At 37.5% G+C, this 27,500-nt stretch overlaps 3 protein-coding genes across 5 annotated transcripts in view; 1 reads left to right on the top strand and 2 right to left on the bottom strand.

The window, feature by feature from the left end:
• LOC138045103 (pre-rRNA 2'-O-ribose RNA methyltransferase FTSJ3-like) overlaps window positions 1–16,537 on the top strand; it is a 22,191-nt gene extending 5,654 nt beyond the window's left edge. For both annotated transcript variants that reach the window (XM_068891494.1, XM_068891495.1), the window contains exons 8-23: window positions 887–994; window positions 2,153–2,275; window positions 2,655–2,755; window positions 3,276–3,341; window positions 4,170–4,209; window positions 5,835–5,893; window positions 6,292–6,427; window positions 7,239–7,459; window positions 7,568–7,643; window positions 7,879–7,972; window positions 8,409–8,651; window positions 10,479–10,581; window positions 12,111–12,288; window positions 14,187–14,281; window positions 15,691–15,761; window positions 16,348–16,537. In XM_068891494.1, the coding sequence (XP_068747595.1) occupies window positions 887–994; window positions 2,153–2,275; window positions 2,655–2,755; window positions 3,276–3,341; window positions 4,170–4,209; window positions 5,835–5,893; window positions 6,292–6,427; window positions 7,239–7,459; window positions 7,568–7,643; window positions 7,879–7,972; window positions 8,409–8,651; window positions 10,479–10,581; window positions 12,111–12,288; window positions 14,187–14,281; window positions 15,691–15,761; window positions 16,348–16,481 (1,848 nt within the window). In that variant the 3' untranslated portion in view covers window positions 16,482–16,537. The remainder of the gene's footprint in view (window positions 1–886; window positions 995–2,152; window positions 2,276–2,654; window positions 2,756–3,275; window positions 3,342–4,169; window positions 4,210–5,834; window positions 5,894–6,291; window positions 6,428–7,238; window positions 7,460–7,567; window positions 7,644–7,878; window positions 7,973–8,408; window positions 8,652–10,478; window positions 10,582–12,110; window positions 12,289–14,186; window positions 14,282–15,690; window positions 15,762–16,347) is intronic.
• Window positions 16,538–18,164, bottom strand: LOC138045104 (uncharacterized). The gene has a single exon (XM_068891496.1). The coding sequence runs from the start codon at window positions 18,041–18,043 to the stop codon at window positions 17,390–17,392; it is 654 nt and encodes a 217-aa protein (XP_068747597.1). The 5' UTR covers window positions 18,044–18,164; the 3' UTR covers window positions 16,538–17,389.
• A 1,444-nt stretch (window positions 18,165–19,608) lies between these two features.
• The window catches only part of LOC138045105 (uncharacterized), a 12,226-nt gene continuing 4,334 nt past the window's right edge, over window positions 19,609–27,500 (bottom strand). The window contains exons 4-12 of one of the 2 annotated variants that reach the window (XM_068891497.1): window positions 27,361–27,413; window positions 26,558–26,610; window positions 26,114–26,148; window positions 24,825–24,918; window positions 23,696–23,755; window positions 22,809–22,896; window positions 22,217–22,302; window positions 21,342–21,466; window positions 19,609–20,259 (exon numbers count right to left, since the gene is read on the bottom strand). In XM_068891497.1, coding sequence (XP_068747598.1) covers window positions 20,172–20,259; window positions 21,342–21,466; window positions 22,217–22,302; window positions 22,809–22,896; window positions 23,696–23,755; window positions 24,825–24,918; window positions 26,114–26,148; window positions 26,558–26,610; window positions 27,361–27,413 — 682 coding nt within the window. In that variant the 3' untranslated portion in view covers window positions 19,609–20,171. The remainder of the gene's footprint in view (window positions 20,260–21,341; window positions 21,467–22,216; window positions 22,303–22,808; window positions 22,897–23,695; window positions 23,756–24,824; window positions 24,919–26,113; window positions 26,149–26,557; window positions 26,611–27,360; window positions 27,414–27,500) is intronic. The other variant, XM_068891498.1, reaches the window with a different exon arrangement.

Genomic DNA, 27,500 nt, shown 5'->3' on the forward strand with positions numbered 1-27,500 from the left:
TCATCTTGTAAAGCTATATTTAGGCTACTACAGATGGAATGAGAACAGTGTGAATGGCATAAATGCAAAATGTTTGCCTTTGACAATGATAACAATGATAGCTAGTGCTAAAATACATGTAGAACATGGTTTGAACCAAGGAATTACCTACCTCAATGGAATTTTGATCGTCTGGGTGAAAGCAGTCCTGAGAAGGACCGTTGGCAGTGACTGACATTTCAACAACCTGAATGGAAGTCATCTTCAGAGTTGAGTGAGGGTTTGAGATTTAATTTATTGAGCAAACTCTCAATCCTTTTTTTCTCGTGAGCATTATACACAGTAGCTCCTGCCAAGATTGATCCTGAGTTTTTGAATTTCCAACCATCACTTGACTCTGAAGATGACTTCCTCTCAGGTTGTCGAGACGTCAGTCATTGCCAACAGTTTTCTGAAGACTACTTTGTCCAAGATGATCAAATTTTATAGCTAATACTGGTTAATTTTTTTAAAGAGTTGTTTTAGAATATTCTTCTCAGAATGTTTATTAATTCCTAAGAAATGTTTTACCAAATAGACCAATTTCGATATATTAAAATTCAGTCCTAAACAAAAGACGTCATCTCGAGGCTCTGGGGAATAAATATATGGATTTGTACAAGTTTCTTCCCCAGAGCCTCGAGATGATGTCTTGTTTTCGACTGAATTTTAATATATCGAAACTGGTCTATTGTCTTTGGTGAAATTCAATTAAGCCCTTGAATAACCCATTATGTCAGCAATAATAATAATAATAATAATAATAATAATAATAATAATAATAATTATTATTATTATTATTATTATTATTATTATTATTATTATTATTATTATAGACCAAACTCTCAATCCTATTTTTTATCCAAAGGGTTATATAGCTCCCGCCAAGATTGATCCTAAGTTTTTGGATCCCAAGCACATCTTCAAGGAAGTGGAACCTGAAGGCAAAAAGGCAATCAACATTTTACAAATAAAGGTAAAAATATTAATAATAATGCATGTACCTTGGGTGCCAGATCTTTGTTATAATGGCTTGTGAAGCAAGCATCTGAGAACTATTGGGGCATGAAAGCACAGAGGGAGCACCAGGTGGAAAGTTTATAGCAAATAAATGTCTGAGTTTTCTATTATCCAATGGAAAATTCCTGTTGGCTGATAGTTACCAGAGGGAATAAGACTTAGTTTGTTACTTTCTATCAGATGAAGGACATACAAATGGCATTGTTATACCCCCCAACTCAAATACGTTTTCTGATTGGAGGAGAACGTGTCACGTGTCATTGGTCAAAACTTCATGACGCCCTAGGGCAACAACAACTTGAACTTTCGACTCACACGTGATCAGGTTGTGCACCTTTGAAATGGCAGCAAATCTGTACGCCAGCCGACATCAAGCAAATAATTTTTATCGGTGTATTGTTCTATTTTGAGTTGGGAGGTATAACAAAACACTTAATGACTGGCCCCTCGGGATTTTATGTCGCTTCTTGATGTCTGGTCACTACTAAGAAAATGGTAGTTCTCTGTTTTTAAGTATTAAAATACTTACTATCTGATTATGTAAGTCAAGGTTTAATTTATTAGAATGATAAATATTTGGAATGGAAAAAGCAAACAAGAAGCTGTAACTTTTAATACAGTGTAAAAGATCAAGGTTAGCGAGATATTTATTATATCTCTAGATCCTTGCGTCAAGAAACAGAAACCAACTTTTAAATTTAGCAGGCTCAGGGCCTGTTATTAAATTGGCCACTCATTGTGCATGTACTTTATGAGACATAACAATATTACTGTTTAGAACAAAAAATAGCAAGCAGCAACTACATATGTCCATGTCTGTGATCTCAAAAATGTTTGATAAGATTTCAGGGATCCAGGCCAAGATTGCCATGGATATATGACAACAGTCTGAGCATTGTACTCTCTTTTGAAATCACTTCATATTTGCCATTTAAATACACAGTATTTCATCTCTTCTCTCTCATTATCCCGACCTTTCTTTTTAATGTACAGACTTTTTCAAGGTTTTATACTATTTTTTTTTCTTATTCTCTCTCTGTTATTACAGTAAACAATAGTGGAATCCATAGAGTAGGTTAGGAATGCTATGACCATTGTCTCTTTTTGTTCTTAGAAACAAAAGAAGACTCGAGCCGAAGGATACAATGAAGGTGACTACACCCTTTTCCAATCCGCCAAAGTATCTGACTTTCTCCAAACGGAACGTCCCCTAGACGTATTAAGTGCAATAAATGAGGTTAGTTTAGCTTATTTAGCCACTGTCCCATTTGTGGAATTCTAATTTAGTGGTTACCTTATAATGCGTATTAGTATAAATACACAGGTGATTATACAAAATCGCGTGCTCTCATTGGCTCGCTATCTCGGATTATCAGCTGATAATCACCTCGATGGACAAAATGGCTGCCAGTAGTCGTTGTGCCACTGTAAGTGAAGATGATTTCATGTTGAAATGTTTTTTTTTCTTTTTTGAAATGATCACCTGTGTATTTATACTAAAACAATTATTCGCCTCAGGCTCAGTGATTATCGGTGAATATATTCACCGATAATTGATTCGCCTTTGGCGAATAATAATTGTTTTACTGGCTTGTCTTTTGCTTTAATTTTTTTAGATCGTCTTTGATGACAAAAAGTATGAAGAGCATGTTATGACCACTGATGATATTAAAGAATCTGTCAAGGATATAAAAGTCCTGGGAAAGTCAGATATAAAGTATGTTAACAGTAATAATCAAAACATAACAGATGATAATTTTGTTTGTTTTATTTACTGAAACTTTTGGTGCTGGCTGTGAGGGGTGCAATGTTCACTTCAGGCGTTTTTGTCTACATTGTACATTTTTGTCAATTTGGTGAATCCTTTAACTTTAGCACAAAGACGCACAATATTTTGCATCCTCATGATTATCAAAACTAATACCGGTAATTTTTCACTTTTTGAAAATCTATTTTCCTTTAATTGATGTGGGCATTTGATTTGTAGTCATATTTGGCCTAAATACATCAAAATACTTTTGATAATATTATACATATAATTTTATGAGCCATTACACAAGTGAAATTTGGGATGGTTTTGGAGAGTGTTTATGTCAAATATCATGTACAAACCAGGCTATTATTACAATTACAAATGACATTTTAGCATTCTGTTATTTCAAATTTGACTAAAATACCTCTAAATTTCTCAGGTTGAAGTAGAGAGTGGTTTACTTTTTCCATTTTTAAAATTTCAGGAGTCTTTTAAGCTGGCATAGAACATTACGCAAGGAGTTTGTTAAGCAAGAAAATAAAAATTCAAGGTCAGTAATGGTAAATTGTTTGCATTGCTCTTGGAAAAATTGAAATAAATAAAATCTATTGTTTAATTTCTTCTTTATCCACTACTCTCTGTACTGCATTGGATCATACAATAATAATCTTAACATTAATTTTTACTAATTAACTTGAATGTCCAAGTTGTGTACAGTTGAACTCATCATCACAGATGAGCTTGGGGGAGGTGCCTGAGAAGCCAATGGGACCCAGTCCCATAACTGGTTGCAGGAGGAGGGGGAGGGGTGAAAAACTAAATATACCTACACCAAGGTTGCAGAAAACTTGTGAATGCAAAATTACACAACTCAGACTTACATGTATAGCTCCTTGCTTAAGTTCTTAAAGGAAACCTCCACTTCAACAAAAAAATAACTTAAAATCACAGGTGATAACCCTTACAGTCGAGTCAGTCTTAAGTATTAACTTAGTATTAACTTAAGAATTAAAGAAAGTGTTTGTATGACTGAAATAAATAAGTTTTAGAATCGCTTATTTTTGTTTCCAAATGTCGCGGGCACTGACATCTTGTATATATGTGACATGTTACGGTTGCCCTATTGTTATTAGACAAAAGCTTGTTGTGTCAGAACAATAGGGCAACTGTAACACATCACAATTATTCAAGATGGCTGTGTGGCAAAATTTGAAAGTGAAAAGAAGTGATTTTAAAATTCAATTTTCTTGATATAAACACTGTTTCAAAAACAAATTTTGAACAAACTTGTTTGTAAACATAATTTCCTTTGGTTTAAACTTATTCTGTAGCTTATAAGAGTGGAGGTTTCCTTTAAATCATTTTATTTCACTTACAGTGCTGATCAAGACAGTGAAGTGGCCAAAGAAAATGAAGAGGTCAGATATCTTCAGAAAATAATCAAACATGCATTTTTTGTTCTTCGAAATGTTATATCTTATGCAACCAACTGCAAAATAATGTTGCTAAACGCATACACAGGATGTTGGAAAATAATGTTTTAAAAACTTGGGTGGAAGCAAATGATCAGTTCAGTTCAGTTCAGTTCAGTTCAGTTTATTTCCTCTTGATGTAGTTACTTAGTGTAATTACATACATTTGTAGTTGCTGACGATGTTACTATTGTATTAAGTAAAAGAGCTCGAGCATGGTGGCCAAATAAACCATTCGGTTTCCTAGTTGGCCCCCATGTTACCTATTGATGTTACACTTGATACAGGCGAGGAAATAGAAAGAGGTCGGAGACAAAAAAACACCATTAAAAATAATAATTGAAGTAAAGTAAGATATAGTAGAGGTACTGATGCTCTTAATTCACTGAACTCAGTAGACATAGTCTCCAATTTAGAATGAAGCGGGTGAAGTTCCTTCTTTAGAAGGTCCTTTACCTGTCCAATTGTAGCCATAGTTATCTTAGCGCCGTAAGACGACAGAGCCCTCTCAAACGTGGCCGGACGCCATAACGACATATGCTAATCACAACCTATGCTAGGTCACAACAGACCTGAGAGGGATTTAAATGTAAGAATATGGAAACAGTTAAGCCAATCAAGTCTAAAAATAGGAGAGGACACTTGATCTTGATAAATGCTATGAGGTATGTCATTAAGTCCAAGTGCAAACTATCTGTTTACAACAACAATCCTCTTCTCACTATTGTAAAGAAGAAGAGTGTCAGATGGTACCATTGAAATACTGCATCCCTTTGTTTGATTCACTAGGGATAACATCTAACATCTCCTTCAATGAAATAACAAAATTACTCCATTTTGAAAATTTGAATCCTAGCAGTAGAAAAGGCAATTTTCAAGTATCCTAGTGTCGCCATCCAAAGAACACTGGGTTCATCTCTTTGTGTCATTCACTGTGTTAACGTAATTATACCATCTTGCATATTCAATAACAAAATTGCTCCATTCTGACAATTTGAATCTTAGCAGCTTAGTGGGACAATAAAATTATTATTGTCACCTTTAACAAGTCCCCTATACATTAAAAAAAACATACTTAATTGACCGCTCCCCATAGGGGCTTTTCAGGGCCAATATAACACAATTAACGAAACGACGGAACAGAACAACAACTGGCTGGAGGCAAACCAGTGCGGCTGGGAGGTTGAGCCAGGGAGTACCAGGAACAAATGAAATTCAACTAGTGGTCAGAGCAGGTCTTGAACCCGCGATGTCCAGATCTCAAGGCAAGCGCCCTAACCACTGGGCCACTGGGTCACACTGCCTCCTATATGCTAACTAGTAATCAGAAGGTTGTGGTAAAGAAGCACTAGGGTTATTTGTAGGTTAGGGTTTAGTAGAGTTAATGGGACTTAAGATGGTTCATGGTACTGTTGGAGGTAAGGAGAGAGGAAAGGGGAGACTTTGTGACACTTCCAAAGGCAGACGTGTATCTTGTTTTGCACATGTCCAAAATTTCTGATTGAATATTTTGGTTGAATTACCTCTTAGTTTTTTCTGAATTCCGATACATTAATGCATTACTCTTTCAGGAAAAACTGGAAAAGAGAATTGAAGGACTTAAAGAAGAAGAGAATGCCCTTATGAAAAGGTATTGTTGTACTCCATTAGAAGTGAACACCTCCAGGAAACCAAGAAAGTGACTCTTTGTCTATCTGCATTTCATTAGCTTCTTACAATTAACGGAAATGTTGAGAGAAAGTTTCAGCAAATAGAGCTTTCCTTTGCAAGGGATAACAGTGCCTTTCACTTTATTTCTGGAATCTTTTTAGGGATCCAGTTTAATATAAATGTAGCAATAGGACCCCTCTCTCCAAACACCATATACAAAATTACATCATTTGTGTATCAAACATTTCTCTGTTCACTTAGCTTTTTCTTAACTTGTATTTTCTTTGGAACTCATTCCAAATGACTTGTAGCCATTGAAGGCATTGCAATAGTATTAAAGTTTTGTTGTACTTTTTTATTGAACCTTTTTTGAACAAGGCAAAAGAAGAAAGTTCGGCAACAGAGGCAAAAATTGCAGGAGAAAATGAATCTGAAAATGATTTTGCCTGAGGATGGAAACAACATAGAATGCGATGGTGCAATGTTTTCTTTGGCAAACATAAAAAGTAAACAGGTTTGTATGAATCCAAACTTCATTATTATCAACTGAACAGTAGTTTCCTTTTCAGGAAGGGCCACGTTTTTGCAAACGCCGGCCATGACCACCCAGTCCCTGGTCAGAGTTTTTCTCTGTCCTTGTGTGGGCCCATTTCCATTGGTAGGGCTAACACTCGCATGGTTCATATGGGTAGAAAACTAGCGCTTCACGTTACCCTCTAATAGTTAAGTTTCCTTTTCAAATGAATGAAGGGGGTAGTTTCTAAACAAACTGTGGTGCTGCGTCGGTGGGGAAGTAGTATACAAAAATGGTCGAACCTATGTTTCCTTTTCAGCTGAGTTTTCCCGGTCAGAGTTCTCCTAACGTAGATGTCATAACGATTTGCAAGTTTTAGTTGAAATGGTCGAACCTATGTTTCCTTTAAGTGAAGGTTTTTTTCAGTTAACTGTCTTAACATGGAAGAAACCCATTTTCACCTGCCAAGGTAAACAATGGGATACTCTAAGGGCCTATTTACACGGTACGATTTTTGTCGCATGCTACAAGCTTACCACGGGCCTACAACATAGCTGATGATTGTCGCAGCGTTTAAAAACTTGTTTTAAAATGCTATGACATTTTTTCTGACGTACACGACAATCGCAAGTCATGTCGTGGGCCTGCCGTAAGCTTGTCGCGTGCGACAAAAATCGTACCGTGTAAATCAGCCCTAACAAAACACCAGATTTTCAAAGTGAGATATGATGTGACCTTGTACTGCATTTTTGTCCTGGTCACCTTTCTGATAAATTTTGTATTTTATTATTCATTTTACAATATATCACAGCATCTGGAAAGTGTGGATAATGAATACAATGCTGGAATGGAGTTCGAAGACGAAGAAGAGGACAATAAAGAAGGTCTTGAACTGGAATCAGGCTCAGAGGAGAGTCATGATGATAGTGACAGTGGCACTGAAGGGAATGAAAATGATGAGGATGATGAAGAGTTAGCATTTAATGATGAAGATAGGGACATGGAATCAACCAATAAAACACAACGGTTTGGGTAACTGAACTTCACTTTGTTGTTTTGAGAGAGTTGAGCCATTTTTAGTGCAATAACCAGGGCCAAGGGAAACTATTATATATTTTGATCTTTTTTATTTTATTATAGAGAAAAGAACCCACTGTTAGTAGAGCTAGAACCTAACGTCTCCCTCACAACCAGAGCTAATATGTGGTTTGAAAAGGTAAGATGTTGTAGAACAGTCCAAGAGAAACAAATATTACAGCACTGAAGGCTAATATTGATTTCTCTTTCGTAATGTATTTCTTGGTATGTTTTGACAGCAAATAAATAAAAATAAATATAAATAAATAGCATCTGAGAGCCAGTGTTTTTTTAATCTCCAGGCCTTTTTGCTACGTATTTCAAAACGTGCTTAAACTTATTTTATGAATCATTTCTTTAACTGTCTCGTGCAGGATGTCTTCAAAGATCTTGAAAATGAAGCTGACGAAGACGTGGAGATTTCAAAAATGGTTGAGGAATACAAAAACCAAGGAGGAACTATTTTAGGTGAATTTTTCTATTCTGCTGTGTTAAAAGAAAAAACCCTGAAACTCTTTCTTCAACAATAATCTGCGCATGTTTCATAAACGAGGACAAGTTAAAGATTGTCAAAAGTAAATTTCCGATTGCTACGATTTCGCATCGCCACCTTTCGTTTCGCGCCATGTTGCCAGCCAATCAGAAATAACACTCTCAGTCTCGAGTTTTCTCGCACGAAGAACTGGCTTATTTGATTGTTTGCTGGCGTCTGTTGTCACGAGCCAAAGCATCATTGCTTTAGTAAGTCTTAGTGTTTTCTAGAAGCTTCTACTCTTTGTAAGTAAACATTACATCTCAATGAAAGACTCTATTTTATTGTTCCCATGGCGGCAAAAGCTATCAGGAGAAATGGAAACTCGAATCTTCTTTGGTAGTTGACTGTTTTGGTTGGCTGTTTTAATAGAAAAGAACTCTGAGCCGCCTCTGTCTGCCGTTGGGCAGAATGGAATAAAACGAGAAGCAGAAGAAAAAACCAAGCATTTGAAAAAAGTTCGCTGGAATGACGAGAAAAGGAAAGAAAACAACAGCAGCGACGGTGAAAGCGACAGTGTCTCGGAAAGTGAAGAAGAAACAAAGAGGCAGCCACAGAAACAAACGAAAAAAACTAAGCAAAATGACATCGAGATTGTACCAGTTGAGGATAATGGTAAGGCAAAAATAGCAGCAAGTCTTGTGAAAGCACAATTTTTATTTGTTATTCGTCATCAGTTACCATTTCCTTCTCCACTTGTTGACAATCATGATAGGGCAGGATTAGGCACCAGCCCTTACGCTTGATCTAGCCTTGCACGGCTGGACATTCTAGGGGTATCCCTCCCTTCCCCCTTGACATAGCTCTAAAGATCATCAAGGCGGAAATGCTTCGGTGCCACGGAAACATTACTAGCCACGGATGAATATTGATTGCTATTTCCGCTAATAAATGGAGATCCAGTTGTGGTTTGTCCAGAGATGCACGCGATTAGATGTTCTATGATTTCAATAAGCGTCACGAAGTGTCCTCTTGCTCTTCCCCACTCCCCACTCGCGTCTGGAAATACGGACAAGTAACATCACAAAGTGTCCCTTTAACTGCGGTCCTCAAGTAGAGAGAAACAGCTGCATTTACCTTCACCAAAAAGTAACACTAGCCCTTACACATTACACTATCTTGGTTCTCTTTTCACTAAATATGATCCACCTTATAATTTCAGGAACTCTGAAAACAAACTAGCTGTTCCGCATTGCCCCGCACCAATTTCCTGAAAAATAGCTTTAGTTATAATGGTGCGGTTATCTGGAACAGCTTGTCCCCTGAATTGCGGCAAGCAAAATCACTTCAATTTTTTCGAAATGGTTGTCGCGATTTCTTCGTCTGAAACGACTTAACGCACACGGCATCTATGTAAAGCAGAATTTTTTCTCTATTTTCTCTTTTAATTTTTGATCATGTTTATATAGATTAAAGTAGATTGTAATTTTTATTATCATTATTATATTATCTGATAGGTTTACCGTGTTTAAATAAAAATAAAGTTCAAGTTCAAGTTCAAGTACATTATTGCTGAAAATAGATAGCAAATTCCTGGAATTCAAGAGGCCCTTCGACGGTGTTGCATTGTTGTTAAAATCGGGCCCGGGGCCCGTTTCTCGAAAGTCCCGAAAATCTTTCGGGCCCGAAAAGCCATTTGTGAAAGTTGTCAACCGCTTGTTCTGGAAAGCCGATCTTTTAACATGATTTCAAGGTAACAAGGTTCGGGACTTTCGAGGAACGGGCCCCTGTCTCGAAAGCCCCGATACTTTTCGGGCCATTTTCGTGTGCCACAATTTCCCTTGTATCTCATGAACAGAGAGGATTTAAGTCGTCAAACTTCACAGTCAATTTGCTTTTTGTTACCATGAAAACTTGTTAAAAGATCGGCCATGCTGAACAAGCGGTTGGCAGTTTGACAAATGGCTTTTCGTGCCCGAAAAGCTTTCGGGACTTTCGAGAAACGGGCCCCTGCATCTTATTACGTGCGTTTCTGGACACAAGTGGAGTCCTTTTTCATTAATAGTACCCTTATTTGTCCCAGAAGTAATTAAACATTCTATCCAGCACATTGGAGTGAAAAATTATTCTGTTTGTAAAGCTTCACATGGGAGTTGAAGGTGTCTAATCATTGTTACTGAAATATTGCGCCATTTACTTGAAGGGTCTTCAGGTTTGCTCTTCCGACTACTTCATTAACGTTGTAACGTGAATCTTGCTTTCAACGAATCGCCATTGTTAGCCAGCGTACTGAATATTGATCATGCTCATACACTTCAAGCCATCATTGATCCTCAGTTGCTCGTTTATCAACTGTACATTTCGTCTGAATACTTTTAAGTTCCTTTAATATAACTGTTATTTATTTCATGGTTATCTATTTACGTGTGGTGCAAATAAACTATTTTTGTTGTTGCTGTTTTTGCAATTGTGCATTTACGTAGTGTTTTTGTCTGTTGACAGCCAAATATTTGCAGAATCTTACTCCAGAGGGCTTAGCACTGGGGCACAAAATGGCGTTCTCGTGCAAAGATAAGAGGGATATTATTGATTCCGGCTATCACCGGTAAGGAGTTAAAGCGCGTACATACTGTACTGGAGAGACAAATATACGCGATCGCTCCCTAAGGCAATGTCGTGTCAGCAATCCTTATAAGATTGCAATACAAGTTATTCTCGTTCCCACGAGCTGTTAATTGTTCCGGTAGTTTCCAAGAATAATGCCCTCTGCCTGGTTTCAACCAGGAATTCTGCGAATCACGGACTTCTGTCTTTGATCGCAGTCTCGGAAATTAAGAATTAAAAACAAAGATTGTTTTCAAGGGCCTCAAAAAAAAAAAATGGAGTCCCGTTGTCACTGCGCATGATTGGGATCCTAACGAAAGTCGTTTCTCTCGGTGCTGACCAAAATGAGCTACAGACTCCGGGAACGAAAGCGCCTCGTAATCCACTTCAGATGAAAAAAAACCTCAGGAATCTTTGCCTCGGCCTTTGTTTTGTATTTTTTGTATTTTGTTTATTTTTTTGTCTACTTTATACAACAACAAAAAAATGCAATACGTTACAAGTGTTAGGTTAAAACCGAAAGAAAGAAACATGCACTTGACATTTACAAATGCTAAACAAACAAGAAAAAAAAGTTATAAAACTAACAAGGTTACGAAGGCCAAGGGAATAGCCCATTTCCTAGTTGCTGCACGCCTCAGTCATAGCGAGTCGTGGTGCACAACCATTAAAATGGAAATGAGTTTCGTATTCTTATGCAAATCAAACTCATTTCCCTTACAATAGTTGAGCACCAAGACTCGCTTCGAAACCGAGGCAAACAGCAACTCGGAAATGGTCTAATGATATTTGTTACAAACGATTTAATAGATAAAATTTTAAAAAGACAGAAAAAGTACAACAAATCTTCAAGGAAGTATTTTTGATCTTTTAAGAAATCAGCTCTGAATACTAAAAATGTATAATCATTAATCTCTGAAAATTGAGCCACATGCACCAGGTCTTCTCTGTGCAATTTTGGTCTGAAGAATCAAACTTGTGCACGGAATGTATGGGTCAATAGAGAGATTTAGCATCGCGTTTCCGTGAAACGGGAAACGGGAATGTTAAACGGCAGGCTGTTGCTTGTCATAAAAGCATGAAAATTATCTTATTCCAACTTTTCTCTCTCGTTTTAGAAGTTGCGCGACATTTGTAGACAACAGGCAAAAAAAGGAGCTAAAATCAGACCAGTTTCTTTGATTTTTGGCAAAACGCAAATTTCAGTTTCACGTTTGCCGTCTGCCGTTAACGCAAAGCTAAATCTATCTATTAGCACTTACGCCACACAGTTATTTGCCATTGTTTGATGGCAAACATTTCGCTGATTATTCAACCTTAGAGGTTTAAAATTGGAGAGAATGCGTATTTTTACAAGTTCTTTTAACCTTTGAAGTCCATTTGTGCATAGCAAGAAGCATTTAAAGCAAAATGTAATATTGACGTCAGGAAAGATTCCCATATTCAATCGATAACAAAGAAAAGCAATCACGAGCAAGTATTTTCTTCATTAGAAAAATTTCAGGGTAATTTTTTTCTTTGTGTTTTCAGATGGGCTTTTAATGACGAGAGTCTTCCTGATTGGTTCATAGAAGATGAAGCAAAGCATTACCTGAGACAGCTTCCAGTTTCCAAGGAGATTGTTGCACAATACCGCGGGAGAATGAAGGAGATCAATGCTCGACCGATAAAAAAAATCGCAGAGGCTAAAGCTCGAAAAAAACATAAGGTATGTTTTTGAGTCGTTTCATTGTCTGGCCATGGTCTTATTGGGTTTCGTTGAGTCAAGGAAAAAAAAAACTTAAAACGTGGTAACATTTAAACAAAGGTAAGTAATGCATTGCAACTCGGTTGACAAAGTACATGTATAAGTTGATCAGCTCGCTGGTTTGGAAAAATATTGAATGTAGCTTTAAAAGGTTACAATTCAAAGACCCAACATTTTTACGCTTCGGTCTAGTGTCGTTAGTGATCCAATGTTATCTCTTAATTGGATACAATCAGGGGTTTAATTAAGGACGGTACCTGCTATTGTTATTGCGCATACGTTCTGCGCATCTCGAGATACTCGGATTTCCTATGGGTAGTGCTTATTAATACAGAGATATTTTTGCGCGGTTCAAAACCATGCGGAGAAAGCAGAATTTAACAAGTGCTATTGGTATCCAAAAAGAAAATTGGGGGTAACCACTCATTTTTCAGAGATAACGAAGCTTCGACTTGGAAAAGAACGCTATACATTGCTTTGTATTTGAAAGCTTTTTACAAATATTGTTGATTAATTATCTTCGAAAAATGCGTGGTTACCCCCAAATTTTCTTTTTGGATTTCAATAACACTTGTTAAGATCTGCTTTTTCCGCATAGTCAGTAAACGGCCGAAACATGCCATTGAATTAGTAGTAATAATAATAATAATAATAATAATAATAATAATAATAATAATAATAATAATGTTAATAATAATAATAATAACATGTTTAAACAGGATGACCAATTCAGTTATAAAAACTGCTATCAATATGGGTCCTGGGTCCAAAACAAAACATTAATTAAATCCGTAACTGGAATACATTACATAATTATAATCAATAAAAGTAGCCAGCCATTCTATTAACAAAACCACATACAACCATTAAATAGGGTAGCCCCCTTATAGAAAAAGGCCTTCTTAGTCAACTCGAGATTGACTTTATTAATAGATAACCTATCCTTAGACCTAGTGTCATTATCTTAAGAAAGGGACGCAAATTACTATTATAATAAAATTATAGACAAAACGGAGAAGTGATCATCGCCATTAACTGGACAATTTAAGCAGTTGTCTCTTATAGACACCTGAGAAATTCACGTGGCTCTAACGGGATTCGAACCCATGATCACTTCTCCATTTCGTCCATACACCTTATTCCAAAATGGCCGCCATTTTAGTGTTCTTTTGTTTGATAGCAAATTGGCCCTTTTGGCCTCGCTTTCAAATGCAAAAGTGAAAAGAATGTTTTACTTTGAACGAGGCCAAAAGGGCCAATTTGCAATCAAACAAAAGAATACTAAAATGGCGGCCATTTTGGAATAAGGTGTATAACCTGCACTTCAAAAGACATATTCATTGTATACTTTTATTTCATAATAAAGTTATGATATAACGCGCGTTCTGATTGGTTAAAACAGCGTGCTTTATTAAAGGGAAGCTGCACGGCTGACGCCACTCGTATGATTTAAAAAGGAAAGTTTAACGTTTTTAGCAAATTGCTAGCATGTAAAATTACAACACAAATGACCGACAGCAGTTTGCTGGTTATTTTAAAAGGACGTGCAAAGTATAAAACAAAACTTAACAAGAGTGCTCAAAACGGAACGTAGGTTTTTCATAACTAAACTTAATTTATCTCCATAAATCTTTCAGCGAGAACGTCCAATTCTGGGAAATTTCAAAACATATCGTACCTCTGAATTTTGAATTGTATTGGGGATCGTGCGAGAGGACTTCCGAGTCAATCCCATCTTCATTTTGTTCGTAGAGGTCGCCCCCTCCTGTTTTTTCTTTTAAAGTTCAAATTTATGCCGTTTAGTATTTGACTTCTTTGTTGGCAATAATTATTTTGCATGGTGTTTACTCCTTCCTTAGAGAATGAAGCTACTTGAGAAAGCCCGTAAAAAGGCAGAGGCAATTTGTGATACAGTGGACGTCTCGGAAAAGGAAAAAATGAATCAGATAAGAAGGTAAGCATTCATTGTGCTTGGTTTGCAGCTGGTGTGTTGTGGGCATTAAAAATTTGAAAAGCTTGTCGTCAAAATTTGGTGTGAAAATGGCACTGGTCGGTGTGCAACTTAAGGCGCGTTTTTTTTTATATTCACAATTCTGGAATGAGAATGGCCAGAATGTAAAATGCGCGCGTTTTTATATTCCGCATTCCTATTCCAGAATGGACAGAACGCCATTCGATCTATTCTGCTCCTATGGGCAGAATGAAGAGAATGTTGCGAATGAAGATCCAAGATGGCGGACGGCGAGATGAGCGCTGCGGATTCAAATACGTCTCTACAGGAGAAAAAATCAGGTTACACTTTTGGACACAATGAAACATTGCTTCTAATTTCTTTTTACCAAAAGCAGGACGATTTTTTCATATGCGGGAACAACATTGTCTGCATAGCCCGTGATTCGAGGGATGTGACTCCTCTCCTTTGTATATAGGACTGCCAAAACATTCGGCAAATCCAAAACAGCCTCCCTATTTTCTTCCTCCTGTTTATTTACAAGGAAAATTGCTGCGATAACGGCAGCCTTTTCGTCGGCCGCCATATTTGTTACGCAATGTTTACTCATCCCAGGACCGCGCATCTCGACGGGCGTTTTTTTATGCAGACCACCCGAATTATTCCTAGCATTCCGTACCAACCATTCTTATTCCAGAATTGTAGATTAAAAAAACGCGCCCTTAGTTTAGAGGACCTTAACAAAAAAAAAAAACAGTAACAAATAGAGCAAACGGTAACTTCCTCCTACCTTTAAATAATTTAGATTACCATTAAGTAGTCCAGGTTTGAATTTACGTGGATAAAAATTTGATAAAAGGCACAGTCTTCTGTTGATAGTAAGTTATTCACAAATAAAGGCGTAAAACTTGAAATACTAAAGAAAACAGCACCCGCCACACCTCAAAACGAGGTTTATCCTGTATAATTGCGTCTTTTGTATTTTTTCATAGCGGCCTTTTTAAACTTGTACTGGATTATTACAAATCCTTATGCCTCTCAAATAATATCTGCGCTATGATTGATTGGTCAACTCAGCCCAAAGGCCGTATTCTACAGTGCGGCCTGCTAAATTCAGTTTCTTTGTCTTGCTTGATACAAAGACCCACCAACACAAACTTGCGGTACAGCCCGAAAAAATAAGATTAGTAAGGGATAATGTATCCTCGTATGAACACCGCACGACTCTCTTATATTAATGCGGGCGGCGTTCGCGGAAATACGAAAATTTTCTGGGTTTTTTTCAATGGAGGTGACGTTTCGAGCGTTTGAACCTTCGCCAGAGCGAATCGGAAATACTGTGTTCAAACACGTTTTAGAGCACTAAACCAGACAGACATTCGATTACATTCTGATTGTTTTTTAAATTCCAGTTTGTATAAAAAGGCGGTTCTTAAGGGAAAACCAAAAGAGGTCAAGTACGTGGTTGCAAAGAAATCTCAAGGTACGTTCTTTCGGTTTTATAGTCTTCACGAAGTCGTGTTTCTATTGTTGTTGTTGTTGTCTTAGGAGCACGCGCAATCCTCGCGTCTTTCCTTTCGAACTAATTTGCGCTGTTTCACTGTGCAATTGTTCCAGCTTCTTATCGTGCATCGCCATTGCGTGACATTGCCCAGTGCAACACAATGTGCGAGACAGGTTGCAGAAAGGAGCTTTTTTCAGCGATCTCAGCAAACTTTAACATCTGTAACATCTATGTAAGCAACATCTTTGCAATGTAAGCATCGTTGGCCACAAATGCAAACTTGTTCTTAGTGTCCTCTTTTCTCCTTCGAGATTCAAGACGGCAAGAAGGGAAGAGTGATAGCGCCTTGGTTCGAAGACTGGAAAAGGTTTCTCTACAACCAAGCACACTCTCTCTCTTTCTTTCTCTCGCCTGTCATTTTTAGTTTTATACAGTGGTAGAAATTGTTCCCAATCGCCATAATCTGTTGAGGTTGCCCTTTGCGTTAGTGATTGAAAAACTCTTATTGATAGCTTTAGGTTGTTTATATTCGCCAATGTTGCCCTTTATTTGTTTCGTCCTTCAGCTGCTAAACGAATTAAGAGACCAGCTGGAATAAAAGGACCTTACAAAATGGTGGATCCAAGGATGAAGAAGGATTTAAGAAGCCAGAAGGGAAAAGAAAAGAAAGGGAAAAAAGCTGGGAAGAAAAGAAAATGAATGTGTACATTGAATGTGAATTGTTTTAAATAAAGAAAATGCATCTATTTATGACACATGTTGTTCAATTTTTATTTTGTCTTTGTTAACTCCTTGGTAGAGTATCCTAACTGGGGTGCAAGTAGCTTTGCGAGCAGGCTCTCCGAGGGACTGGGGACGGGGGTAGAATCCCACCGCAGAGAGAGAGAGAGCCCGCGAGCAGGCTAGGATGAAAGCGGAATGTTTTACGCTTGATTCCTTGGGCCCTTTTCTCAAAGCCCCAAAAACTTGTCAGGTTCGCCGGAAATCAGGAGCCCATTACTAGGAGCCTCCATATGCAGTAGATCTTTGACTCAACCTTTGCGCGTATCTTTCTATTTGCATAAATTTGCACGATTTAAATACAGTTTTACTGCTTCATTTGTCTTCGTTAGACAATGACTTTACTCTGATTGGCCTTTTAAAACAGTGCGTGCAGAGCCGAGGAACTCGTGGCGTTCTAAAAATAGAAAGATACGGGCAATGGTTGACTCATAAGAACGTGTATGAGAGAGGCAAGCTCCTACTCATGGGCTCCTGCGGAAATCTATTTGTGAAAACTCTCAATACCCGTTATTTGAACATTTTTCCCAGACCATGGGGGAAAAAAACGGTTGCAGAGTTTCATAAATTGAAACGTTTCCCTTTCAAAGATAAAAAGCATTTTATGTTACTCGAAATATCGCCGAAAAGAATAAAGCAAAGCTCCCCGTATTCTCGCTCCACTGGCCACGCCCAGATACTTGTTTAATTAATGAATGTATCAGTTTTCCGGATGGCAAAGGCTTCTTGACTTCTACACTATACATTGATCTTGCCTTGAAGAAGGGCATATTAAGTTATTAATTCTTGTTCAGTTTGAAGAATATCAGACAGTTTTCTTTACGCCACTATATCGCTCCAAATTCCACAAAATAAAGTTTCAAACTTGCATTTTGACCTTTCTCCTTGCTGGCCAGACGGGCTTTTACGGCACCCTTTTTCTTGTTACAATCTTCAATCTCCATGATTAACTCTCGTTTTCGTTTCTCTAAACTGACACACTTGTCGTTGGCGATTTCGATACGCATATTCGCCTTCTCGAGACAATTCAATATCAAGTTCTCATATCTTGTTTTTTCGTGCGAACTATGCGCGTAATCTTCCATTTCATCGGAACTGCCCTCAAACACGGAATTATTTTCAAAGGTTTCTATTCCAAATTCCCATCTCTCAAAGCTCATATTCTCCAAACCCTCGTAAACTCTGTGAACTCTCTTTTGTGCTCTTGATGTCAATTCCACAGCTCTCTTTAATCCCTCTTTTATGGTTAAAATCTGCCCTTGCAACTCAATCCTTCTGTAAACCAGCCGCAATTTGTCGGCTTTTTCTCTTGATATTTCGTTCATGATTCTCAACCGATCTTGATACGCGCGAATTTGCTCATTGTGTGAAATAATCCATTTGATTTTCTCTCCAGCCCGTTTGTTTTCTAGATCAAGTCGCCATTTCGCGTTTTCGAATCTTCGATGCGCTTCAATAATCCGCTCGTGTGTCACTTCCATCGCCCAATATGTACTCTTCGTCCCCGTAAAACACCTCTTTCAAGATGAAAGCATTGGCAACAAAATTACAGCAAACCCCGAAAAGCGATGTGCTCAAAGAAGACTTTTCACTGAATCAGTATCAATATAAGTGGAATGTACACAATTATTTTTAAGCTTATATTTGTTCACAAACTAGAAACAAATGTATACCAAAGCTCAAGCTGTATTGGTGGCACATTTTGTCACGCTTAGCTGAAAGGGAGGGACTCATCTTTACACACGGTATCCTATAAAGTTGCTTGCCCGTGGAACCCTGATATAGAAAGTGTCAATTCAATACACAATACGGCATAAATGCCTAGTAACTGGAAACAAAAAAAAGGACTAGCTGAATTTGGAACTATCAAGAGACAAATTGGTTAAAATCCCCGTTCAATTGGTTTAATAGGGATTTGAGCCAAACGTCGAACGCCCTTTTCACTGGGCCATGTCTCTACTGATTTCAAATTTGACTTGCTTTGATCTCATCATAAAATGCTGCAACCTCGACAAAGAGTTACAGGAACAAGTATTCACAGGATTAACAAAATTGGTGCGATTGAAGGTTCCACGGATAGTTCTCAAGTGAAACGTGACACTCACGCATTAAAATAAGGGCAGATTGCTATCATCAAAACTAAATCAACTCAAAACTTCTTTTTTGGGCATAAAACCCTTCTTCAGTGTGGATAAAAATCGCAATGGTCTGAAAGTCGTTAAATTAATGTCCGTGCGCGTGACAAGTCGGACGCACTGGTATAATTTCTAAATTAAACCGAATTAGGCTAAAATTTAACATTGGCTCCACATCAACCCTAGGAGACACGTGGGTGCTACGGGCCATTGAAGTATGTTAAGCTACTGTAGGTCGAACTGAAAAAAAAAAAAGACTAAATTTATATGTTTGAAGTGCGTGTTATAGACGAAAGTGATCCTTCCACTTATCTGGAATTTTTAAGCAATTGTTTTTTTTTTTTAATAGAGCGTTTTTACATGACGTCACGGCGGCCATGTTGGTGTTCCAAAACAAAGAAATGGCGGCCCATGATGGTGTACCAAACTAATCCTCCGGTAATAGGCCATTTCCGAGTTCATGTCTGCCTCCTCTTCAAAGCGAGTCTAAGTGCGAAGTTTTTGTGATGGTAATTAGTTCTACTTTACAAATGAATAAAAAATTAATTTTCATAACAAAAACTTCGCACTTAGACTCGCTTTGAAGAGGAGGCAGACATGAACTCGGAACTCGGAACTCTATCCAATATGGCTACTGGTCACGTGAGTGATTCGAACCCATTCCTTCTCCAATGCCAGTGCAATGCTGTAGCAACTGTGCTGTGAAGCCACACTCTACCTTTCCAGTGAAAGAAATCATTATGTTCATGTTAATGTTAATTAATGCTCCTTTCACGGGAACAAATGAGCCCAACAAACTGACCTGCTCCCAACTGTGTGGCTTTGCAGAGGTTCATGGGTTTTAGTGCGAGGCCCACCCCTCCAATTTTGGACAATTTTTCGCCCCGTTCTCCGGCAAAACAAACAACTTCTTTTGTGGAGAGCTAAACTGATTTTAATACTCTAATCTAGTTTAGTAACAATTTGTTGTTAAAACAAATCGATGAAAAAGAACTAGGAGTCTTAACAACACCTTGTAGCCTATGAATCAGTCTTTTTACGGTTCGGTAAGCATGTCCCTTCGACGTACACGCCATGATTTGTCCACAAATCTTGCCAACTTACGCTCTCTTTTCACTACGATTCTCGAGGCAAACATTTCAATCATGACTATATAGAATGAAAAGTTATTTTTAAAAGAGACTCGAAAATGGTTTCTCGCAGACTTCTTTCCTTTCAGAAAACAAATGTGAAATCGTGAAGCCCCTCAGGTTTTCTGTATTGCATTAGGATTGACGTACTTCACTACTTGTTTTGAAAGGCGGTTAAGAGTCAAAGCTTGTTCTATTTTTCTTTTCGGCCTTAAGGTCAATCCTTCCTGGTGTTACGTGTCTGTGCTACTAACTGCATCCTGCAAACCTATTGTTCACCGGACTCACTTAAGATGTTTTCAAAGTTCGGCACCGCCACTGATATGGTGATCACGTGGTATCTTTTACTCTTGCAAGTCAATCACAAGATCATCATCGCCTTCATATATGTTGCCATGGAAATTCGAGGATCCTGGAGAGTCTTCGTTCTCACTAAAAAAAGAATGCAATAAGTTCTAGTGAAAAGAGTAGAGATTAGGCCAGGATTCCAGAGATCCCAGGAAAAATTCCAGCTAACGCTACCACCTGGAGGTATAGACCAATGTTGTACCCAATTCAAATCCTGTGGGAATAAAACGTTTGTTCCAAATATTTCCATATAAATGCTACATTATCATGCAAATGCATTACACAAAGAATCTTAACCCCGAGAGATTTGAATTGGGTACAACATTGCGTTAGCCGAATTGGTCTATTCATGATTTTTCTTATTGCAGCTTGCACAGAGCCATTTTGTCTTCCGCACAACAGCTGGGATCCTCAAAATCTGTATCTGAAAAGCCCCTCAGAGGAGAGGACAGTTAAAAAAATTTTAAATTTAGCGGGCCGTATAGTGGGCCGTACTGTAGAATACGGCCCGCTAATTTAGCCAATCACAGCCCGCATACTATCTGAGAGATAATATAATAAAGTCCATTGAAACTTAACATATCTTCATTCATGACCTCCATTTCTTCGGTATCGTTTTCACTGGAACTAAGATAACGTTAACGCAGCCATGTTGTTATCGCACAGTAATCGTTTCGGAATACATTATATTGTTTCTTTTGTCCACAAACATGGCTGATGATCGCCAACCAAGAACTGTGACGTTTTTCCCATTCTAAGAGGAAAATTGCCTGCAATTGCACGATTTCATCTGCGAGTTGGTTGAGCACCAGACTGCCATGCGGGAGGTCGACTTAAAACAACTGAGGAGAAAGTGCTGCCTTTGTAACTGCACCCACAAATGGTTAGACTTTCAATTCTTTTCGAATAAGGACTATAAACCGTAGGCCCCGTCTCACAAATATCTTCCATGTTCATTAGTTCCCTGTGGGACGTTAAAGAACCCATACACGATTCGAGAAGAGTAGGGGATGAAGTTCCCGGTGTTGTGGCTGTCCTCTGTGTGTAAATGGGTGGGTGGGTATAGCAGGTCCATATCAGCTGAATAGCTGCCAAAACTTCAACCTGCTCAAACAAATAAATAACAAACAAACAAACAAACAAACGAATGATGCCCATACAAGTACCTTTCTCTCTCATCCTCGTCATCTACATTAAACATTTCTTGTGGAAGTTCTTCAGTGGCCTGTGGCATGTGGGATGCTGGGCGGTTGCTTGATTCTGAGAGTTGATGAAGGCGTTCCAACTGTTGCTGCATTGGATTACAATAAAGGCTTCAATACTGGATAATTACACTGTCAATAAATAGTTTTGTGCTCAAAATGGATAAAGGGGTTTAGTTTCGAAAGTAACTGTGGTGTTGCTGCATTGGTGGGGAAGTGACCCCACCAATTTACCATATCAACTCAGGTAGATAAACCCATTTCTAGTCTTGTACGCAGTTGCATATTGAAAACAATTACGCAATTTCCGATTGCTAAGTTGTCTAAAATGCCCGCTATTATGTAAGGATTCTCCAGTACTTGAAAGGCTTAGGGAGAAAAGATGCCTGGCATCACATCACCAGTTTGCATACAGTGCCACACACAGACCAGAAATCTCCTTTATGCTCTGTAGCAAGAACTAGAGTCTTAAAATCAAGTCAATTCGAAAAAAAAAATGAAACCTAATTAGGCATTTTAATTGATCGGTTATGGCACATCAATGACAATGTGGAAATTTGCTGGCAAAAAGAAAGCTGCAAATAAGCTTTTTGGAACTTGCGTGATCAATCGGTAAATACTCATAGCAATGAGGTATCTCATTGGTACATTGATTAAGTCTTTCACAACCAGAGCCATCTTGTAAATTTGCCACTGGTAGTATGTCATTAATGACTATCCAATTACGGACCAATAAAAATCCACAGAAAATTTGTCTTAAAGGCCTTTCAAGTGGCCAAAATAAACCAAGACTTGCAACACTGCTAGGGTTTAGATTTAAAATCTGGCATATTTCTTACATGATCCACCAATGATGAATGATCTCTGGGAGGATCTGGGGCGGGTTTTGAGCTCGTATGAAGTTGTTTGGGAGATGAAGCCACTGCTGTAATCAACAAAAAAAAAATCACACAACATCGGCAGGCAGTTGGTCAACAAACATGTTTTTTAAAAATATTTTGTTCAATTTTGTAACATCTTCTAAAGCAAAAAAGGAATATATTAAAACACTGGAATAATCCCTGAATTAATGGACAAACCCATAATTTAACTTTTTGATACTAATTTGAATCCTCTAGTCTGGATCAGAAACAGAGTGAACCACAAAATTACATTTACATTACATTTTTTTAACACTGTGTTTTACTTACTTTGAAAAATAGACCAGTTTGGAGTTCTAAAATAGAATATGCATGTTGGGAAATACGAAAAGCTTACTGTACACCAAAAACACAAAATTAAGCATTTTTATCTTTTACACAATTTTTAATTTGTTTAGAGAAATCAGATGCATGTTTTTGCATCCTTTGATTTTTGATACTTGTTTTTGCTCAAAGACAGACACCAAACTAAATGTATCTCATTGTATTAAGATAAATTGTTTCTACCAACCTTGTTTTGAATTACGAACAACAGTTCTGTGTGCACTGCAGTATCCTGATTTTGACCTTTTACTTATTCTTTCCTCACATTGATTACCCTGGTGAAAACAGTCTTATTATTGGATGAGGCTTTTGCAATCAGTGCAATAATTTAGGACGAGAAAAGTGCCGCGGTAGCGAAAACAACAACATCATCATCCTCATCATCATTGACAGAAATGACCAATGATGACTATTTTCAATTAAGAGCTTAACACTCGCATTATTATGAGCAATTTGTCGGGGGGTGGGGGTGGGGGGCTGAATTATTAAGTAAACACACTATCAGGCTGAGAATAACATTCTGCAATCACCCAAGGCCAACAACTTCAACCCCTCGGCCAATAATGTATAGGAAGCATTTTATCCTTGATCCAGCCTCTCTCCAAGATCTTTAAGTTATTAATGGCAGACCATTGAATACATATAGGAAAATTCCAGTTAAACTAAACAGGTTTCTTTTTGAGATCAAGACTTAAAACTATGGTTGCTTAGTGTTTACTTAACATAGTTTTGAAATCCAAAGAAAAAAAGAATTTAATTTTTGGCACAGTGGCACTGTACTTCGTAAAATTGCCTTAACCCTTTCAGCCCCGATAGTGCCAAATGGCACTTATAGATTTTACTCTGTCTAACGCCAGACGATTTTACTCGTCAATGGGGAACCCCTCGGGGCTTAAAGGGTTAAGCTAACAGCGTGAAAAAACTATGTCCCCGTTTAACCCTTTCAGCCCCGATAGTGCCAAATGGCACTTATAGATTTTACTCTGTCTAACGCCAGACGATTTTACTTGTCAATGGGGAACCCCTTGGGGCTTAAAGGGTTTAAAAAAGTTAACATACCCAGCTTGTACTTACATTATTCACATATTTACATTGAATACTCTTCTTATTCAATGCAGATGTTGCTTCACCTCCCTAGAGACAAAGTGGATGACATTAATGCTTGCTGCTGTCCTGATAATTAATACATTAGTAAACTGTGTAGGTCAATGCTCCCAGCTGGCATTTCCTTAGCCTTTTCAAGGAAAGCATTTTTAAGGATACAGTTTATGACCACTTCCTGGGTTAACCACCTCTTCTCCTTTGTGCAACCAAAGTCTATATTTGTAATTTTGGAAACAACCTTGCAGTGATAGAGCTCCAGCAGCCCTTTTAAAGTCAGATGAGGTACCTACTACAGACCTGCAAATGAGCAACAGGGGTATCCATTCATGCTGACGCAAGATGCCACATACAGTTGTCACCTGTTAATAGGGAGCTTAAGCAACGCTGATGGTGACGCAATGAGAACGTCATCTCAAAATAAAAATTCATATTATTTTAATCACTTCGTGACTATTTCAACCTTTTTAAGATGACAAGGGTGTGGTAGTTCTTCAAAAATGACACTGGTCTGAGTGGAGGAGAGAAAATGACGTGCTGATGTTCTTCATAAAACCTCAAATTTGGCTATTTCACATTGTTGTTTTGCTGACGAGGACAAAGAAATGGACAAAAGTGAAAAATGCACGTGCAGAGCATGCAAAGCTATTGTTTTTGCCCACTAAATATGCAAATTTGTGACGTTCTTGTTGCTGTTGCCATTGTCGTTGCTTAAGCTCCCTTATATCATTCTAGTGTGCCTTTCCTGCTTACACTGTATTACTAACTTTTTTCTCTTGTAGAAACAAGCCTGTACGACTTTGCTACAGGTCTTGTATTAATTTTTTTGCTTTCCTTGAAACTCCTGATGTAACATGCAAAAGCTTACATTCTGTAACCCCTCTCTGGTGAGTGCATACCAACTTCGGTTGATTTTAAAAATTTGAATTCAGTGATGTGGCATCTTGATAGTGAACAAGATAAAAATTAACACTTGGATTTTGTATGTCAGACTTTTGGTGGTTTATTATATTTTGCTGGGGTCTTCTGAAGAATAGAATAAATTCTTGTTCAGTGTTTAGGGTATAGCTGGAACAGGTATCTAAAACAATACTTCACTCACTGCACTGCTTGCTCCATCTGATGAAGGATAAGGAAATAGACCCAGATTTTCTGATGGGATTGAGTGGTTTACAGCTTGGGCCTTCTTTGGTCGACTGCAAGGAAAGTAACAGTTTATTTACAATAATGGCAAGCAATTACCAGGCTAAATGGAGAATTCTGATTGACTGGTTTTCGGTTGGGATTTTACTGTCAGTATGGACCAATACAATGGATACAGTCCGTTTCCGTATTTTTTCTCTCTCCTTAGAAATTCAAGTTGAGCAAAAGACAAAAAGGTTTGAAAAAAGCGGAATTTAATTTCTTCACTACAACAGTACAATAATTATTACCAGTATAGCAAGTGGGATTTAGTTTTAAATATAAAAGATTACCATTCAAAGTTTGCTGATGGAAGAAGAAAATTATGGAGCATTCACCAAGTGGAGAGGTGTCTGATTGCTCAAAGAAACAATGCCATATAATAAACAACTTACTAGTTTAACCTCATTTTCTTGGGACCGTACTGAGGAATATTGGCCCTTGGCCATTTTTGTACAGACATTGCTATGCATAGTCGGTATTGCCACAACCTCGGGCCAATATTCCCCAGTATGGGTCTCGTGCTTTGTTAAGTAACTGTTTTTTTTTTCGTTATCAAATACGTGTATTACTCTTTGCCAAACTGTAGCTAAACGCAGTGCAGTTGAGTGTATTACTGGTGTAGGTATCTCAAATCAGAGTAAACTTTTTTAACTCTGGTCAAGCACAATCGCATCAAGCATGTCACCAAATTTGGAGCAAAAAATTATCATTTATACTTGCTTAGGTAATCCTTGCAGTAGTAGTTATGCAAAATATGAGGCCATAAGGACAAAAACATTAATAATTATTATTTATTTTGTGCTCTGTTCACTTTGTAACATTGCATTAATTTTTTGTATTTGTCCCGCAACAAATATTTCATGCAAATCGGAACTGTTGATTTTGTTTTAAAAAATTGGCTAAAAAAGCCAAGTGTTACAAATGGTAAAAACTACCAACAAACACTGTAAATCGTTTTCAGTGGCACCATACAAATGATACTGGTAATTAAGTTCAGAAAAAGATTTAAAAGGTTCCCAAACTTAAAACTACAAAAGGTACTACCAAGACAAATCAGCTTTGCCAAAATACTCTCTCTCTGTGTCCTTGGACAAGAGTTAAAATTTGTCTGACAATAAAAGTCTCATAAAGAATAATTATTTTGGTGTTGGTAGTAAAAAAGAATGACCTACAATTTCAATAGCAAAAAAAAATAAGTTAACCTACCTGGTGGCTGGTTGGGGATTTTCTGCAACTAAAACCTATGATAAAAAGGAGCAGTGTTTTAAATGCCTCACAAAGTTTTACAACTAAGTTCTAAACCAGATACTAGTGTTAGCTTATCCAAGGACTACATGAAGAAGAACATTGTCATTACTTTGTCATTAATTTTATTTTGTTATGAAATGCCACACTTTGTGGAGAGAAAGATCACATGACCATAACCTTTCACATTTTTTTTGTCATGACTATTATTTTGAACTATTGTGTGTATCATTTTCTTATTCTAAGGAAAGATGATCACATCTGTTGAAGTCTTGATACTTGTTCTTATCCAGATAATCAATTGTCCATTCATTAACAATTTATTTATATGGTGCATTTTCCATTTGAATATGCTCAAATGTGCTTTCAAAAAATAAGAAGTTCTTGAGTATTATGGAAACATACTTTGGACCCTTCAGTATCACTGGCTCCTGATGACGAAGCAGTTCCATCATCATCTATTAAAAACAGACATCCACACATATTGAGAATGCAAGTTTATTCTGTTAAAGGACTCCAGATTCAAACATGACAACTTTGGAAATTAGTATAAATCTAGAACCAGATACCAGGGCATTTCAACAAACATAAGTTAATATTTTAAAGTGCCCCCAAATTCCTTGAGAAAATTATGCTCATGATGTTATCCTTATACCCTATTTCAAAATGGCTTCCATTTTAATATAAAATTATTATTTTTGTTTGCAAATTAGCCCTTGTTGCCTTGTTCAGGATTAAATACTCTTTTAAATTTTAAGTTTAAGAATGAGGCCACAATGGCTAATTTGCAAGCAAACAAAATAATACTAAAATGGTGGCCACTTTGCATTAAGATGTATTGAAGAGGTTTGTGATCTCTACATTAATAATAATCATTGTTTTGACAATGGAATGTATCTTGAGCAAATTATTTTGTAGATGTCCTAATTGTATTTTAATTTAGAATGATAGTTTTAATTTTATGGAAGGGATATTGTTATGGCTTTGTATTAATTTTAGTATGAACTTAGCATGTCAACTTTAAACAAGCTGCACAATGTGTGGAAATAAACTACTTCTACCACTCCTACTATTGCTACTGCCACAGCCGTTGCCACTACCACTACCAATACCACTGCTACTACTCCTGCCTCTGCTACTGCATACTACTTCTCCTATGACTACTACTAATACAAGTTGAAGTAGCTTTTGGTTTCATTATATTTCACCTGATGATGATTGATCCACACTTTCATACTGGAGAAGTCTGTCTAACAAGAAACTAAAAAGACAAACCTAAATTATGATTGACACACTGTAAAACTACTTTATGCCCAAATTGCATCTTTAAACAACATCGTCGCTCTTT

This window comes from Montipora capricornis, chromosome 4 (assembly GCF_036669925.1).
Source record: "Montipora capricornis isolate CH-2021 chromosome 4, ASM3666992v2, whole genome shotgun sequence".
Lineage (NCBI taxonomy): Eukaryota > Metazoa > Cnidaria > Anthozoa > Scleractinia > Acroporidae > Montipora > Montipora capricornis.

Bases quoted from the DNA above. Each gene is read 5' to 3' on its own strand.
- LOC138045104 (XM_068891496.1), bottom strand. From the start codon at position 18,043: ATGGAAGTGACACACGAGCGGATTATTGAAGCGCATCGAAGATTCGAA.